At 48.2% G+C, this 3520-nt stretch overlaps 1 protein-coding gene across 1 annotated transcript; it reads left to right on the top strand.

Annotated features, from left to right (window-relative positions):
- The first annotated feature begins 945 nt into the window (after positions 1-945).
- On the top strand, positions 946-1541 carry LOC123448655. The gene has a single exon (XM_045125618.1). It carries the CDS (start codon positions 990-992, stop codon positions 1335-1337), a length of 348 nt encoding a protein of 115 aa, XP_044981553.1. The 5' UTR covers positions 946-989; the 3' UTR covers positions 1338-1541.
- Positions 1542-3520: the final 1979 nt, after the last annotated feature.

Raw genomic sequence — 3520 nt, 5'->3', positions numbered from 1 at the left:
CCAATGTAATAGAAGGTAATCACACATATATGCGAATATTTTCGTAGTTTCCCATGAAAAATTCAAGCAAAGTGTGCAAGAATAATATTTACTGAGAGTAAAATATTTTAGTGAACAACAACAATAAATGCTTTGGAGGAGCAAATTCTAGTAAGGCTGATGCCTTATAGCCATATGTGTAGACCTCAATTTATATAGGATAACACTTTGAAGATAATCACCAATATGGTGTAGATCTCGCAGTAATAGCAAACATAGTCTGACTTTTGTGAGTAGATGTTCATAATTCTATTACCTTATGTTATACTATATTTAAGAAAATCACTTTGAAGGTAATCATCTTGCAAACTGACAAGATGTAGACCTTACACTAGTGATGAATAATCTGCGAATTGTGCAGTAGATGTCATCAATAACTTGTGATTCACAAATAAAAATTTAGGCTATATACACATTGATATTTGGAAGAGCACGTTGAAGATATTCATCTTATCAAATAACAAGACGTAGGCCTTACGGTAATGATGAATAATCTGCAAACTATGCAGTAGATGTCATCAATACCTTGTGATTCGCAAAAAAAAATTGATGATGATACTCATTATGAAACTTGTAACTCCGATTTAAACTACATTTAGATCCAAAAAGGAAATAAAAATCCATTGGAAATATATAATTGTTGTATTGAAAATCCAAAGTGCCTTATATCTGATGGCTTGATTACAAAATATAGTAATCTAGTGAAACGTAAAGTTTGTTAGCCTGAAGGCTGACCAAAAAGTACATGAATTTAGCAATACCCGATGGATGTCCTGCAGAACCAGAACATGAGTGACGTATCAGCATTTTCATGGACTTGTGTGTAGTTCGAATGAATTCCGAGCACTAAATTGCAAAATAGCCAAAGGGATAAGATTTCCTAATCTTTCTCCCGTGTGGTTCTCCTGTGCAGTTCATGGAGTACGCCCCTACACATAGCACGCTTGAAGATGACGACACGCCAGACGTCGATGGCCTCCGTGGCTGCGCCTGGGAGCGTCGCCATCGGGAAGCCGCCGCTTGGCTGGAAGGGCTCGTTGCGCCGCGCGCTGTCGGAGGGCGTCGTGTCGCCCGCGTGCTGGAAGAGCCGTGCCAGGGGCGCGGGCACTCGCGCCGTGCTAGCCGTCCGCATAGCCTCTTCGGAGGCAAGGCTAGAATCGTCGGGCGCCATATTGTGCTGCAGTGCCTGGAGGTTTCTATGGCCGCCGGCCGCCTCCGAGAAGGCCGATGGCCATGGTTGCGCTGGACAGCGTTACGTCGCCGTTGGCCTTGTCCAGCAGGTTAGTATTCGTGTGTGAGAACAAGAAAAATTGGATTAGGATCAACTCATGTTGTAGCAATTAAGGTTCAAGAGTTTTGATCTGTGTACTTCGTGTGTGAAGTATGCTACTAGTTCGTGAGTTGACTCCCCTTTTTTCTTATTCGATTTATGCTTCCTGATTCATGTTCTTCTTGATTTTTATCTGTTCTTGATAAGGAAATACACAGTTCTTCCTCCTGTACTTCTTGTTTGCGATTCCCAAAATACAAGTAGTTATTAGATCTTAGATTGATTGCAAGAAAACAAAGACAAATTGAACAATCTCCTGATGCAGTTTTCCTCTTTTACGAATGTATGCATGTCCATGGATTATTTTTGTGGACTTCGTCGAGACCGATCGAATCTGCAGCGACGACAAGAATTCTCTTCTCTCGTGTGGCCTTTTCTCAACGGAGAACAGAAGTGCATGATAACGTGTAAAGAATAAAAGAAGAGAGGAAGAGCAAATAATGGAACGGTTGCTTTCATTGATGAATTTGTGGGTATATCTACCCTGGTACAAAGACGGTTACAAAGGAGCGGTTCCCAAAAGTGGAACCGACATAAGCAGGGATTAACTCTTTAATTAACATAATTAATTAATTCCTAACAATATGAAGCAACGAGACGCACGTGGCAGGGCCATCCGCGGCAACCACGGAGTTGGAGAAGACGCCGATGGTCGGACCTCACGAGGCGCCCCTCATACGCGATGAAGCTATGCGAGGTAATTTTTTGGGTTCACTACTCTAGAGACTGGCTACTGACCACGGGGACTTCAGGTGTTCATGGCATGCCCCTGCCTATCATATCATTTACTCATGTTTCCATAACTCCTGTTGCATCCATTCGGCGACTTGACATCTTGCCTTGCTTGCATCTTTGGGTGATCTATCCCGCCAGCTTGGGGGCTCCGGCCGATGCGCGTCACCCCGACGCGGGGACTGGGGAGGCCCGACGGCTCCCGAGGGCCACAATCAACAGGATGGAATGGGGGCCACTTGAACGTCAAAGGGGGGCTCCTAAGCATCGCGCCTCAGGGGCCTTACCGGTCACAAGGCCACCTACCGCCTTTGATATCGTCCACGGACATTCGGTCGTTATCAGGGGTGGTAGGGCTTGACCCCGTAGCTGAGATTGTCCATTCGGTCGCAAGTAACGGCGGTTGGCAAATGTGCGGGGCCGTGTCCTGGCGACGCAGAGTCGCTTGAGCGTCAAAGGGGGGCTCTTGAGCATCGAGCTTTAGGGGCCTTACCAGTCATAAGGCCAGCTGCCGGCCTTGATATCGTCCACGGACATTCGGTCGTTATCAGGGGTGGCAGGGCTTGACCCCGTAGCTACATCCGTTCATTTGGTCACACGCAACAGCGGTTGGGAAATATGTTGGACTGGATCTTAGCAACACAGAGCCACTAGAACGTTAAAGGGGGCTTCTGAGCATCGCGCCTTAGGAGCCTTACCGGTCACAAAGCCACTTGGCTACCCGGGTGTCGTCCCGGTACATTCGGCCGGTATCAAGGGAGTGAGGGCCTTGCCCCGTGAGGCACCTCACGGCGGTACGGAAATGTTCAGGACTCGGACCTGTTGACGTAGAGCAATAGAAAAGCCCTCAGCCGGCCTCAGCAGAAGGAGCACGCAGGACCTGCATCAACCCGTCGCACCTCTGCATCGTCCTTCAATCCTTCCGGAACCTACTTCATCCCATGACACTCTCACGTAATAACGAGCCGAGGTTGTATATGACCAGAGCCCCCCAGGATGCGGAAGGGGTCCACCCCACGCCTAGTGGAAGACCTATGCTCCCTGTTGAGTGCAGATAGAAGAAATCAACACAGTCCACCAATGACTTCCAGAATCAGGCGCATATGCCTCGGGGGTAGGGACAATCGCGAGGCCAAAGCGTCCTCGCGAGCTCCCATATACACCCCCACCCTGACACTCTCACGTAATAACGAGTCGAGGCTGTACACGCCCAGGGCCCCCCGAGGACGCGAAAGGGGTCCACCCAACGCCTAGTGGAAGATCTATGCTCCGTGTTGGGTGCACACGGAGGCAATCAACTTAGTCCACCAATGACTATGCCCGCAGCTAGCAAGGAAACCCACGTAGTCCACCAATGACTATGCCAACCTAGGTGCCGGACGTGGCGTTTTCTTGCTTTTCTTGGATTTCGAACTGTCT

Source organism: Hordeum vulgare, chromosome 4H, assembly GCF_904849725.1.
Source record: "Hordeum vulgare subsp. vulgare chromosome 4H, MorexV3_pseudomolecules_assembly, whole genome shotgun sequence".
In the NCBI taxonomy this organism is placed as follows: domain Eukaryota; kingdom Viridiplantae; phylum Streptophyta; class Magnoliopsida; order Poales; family Poaceae; genus Hordeum; species Hordeum vulgare.
This window is presented reverse-complemented; position numbering and strand designations above follow the sequence as displayed.

Coding starts and splice junctions, on each gene's coding strand:
- LOC123448655 (XM_045125618.1), top strand. CDS start 990: ATGACGACACGCCAGACGTCGATGGCCTCCGTGGCTGCGCCTGGGAGC.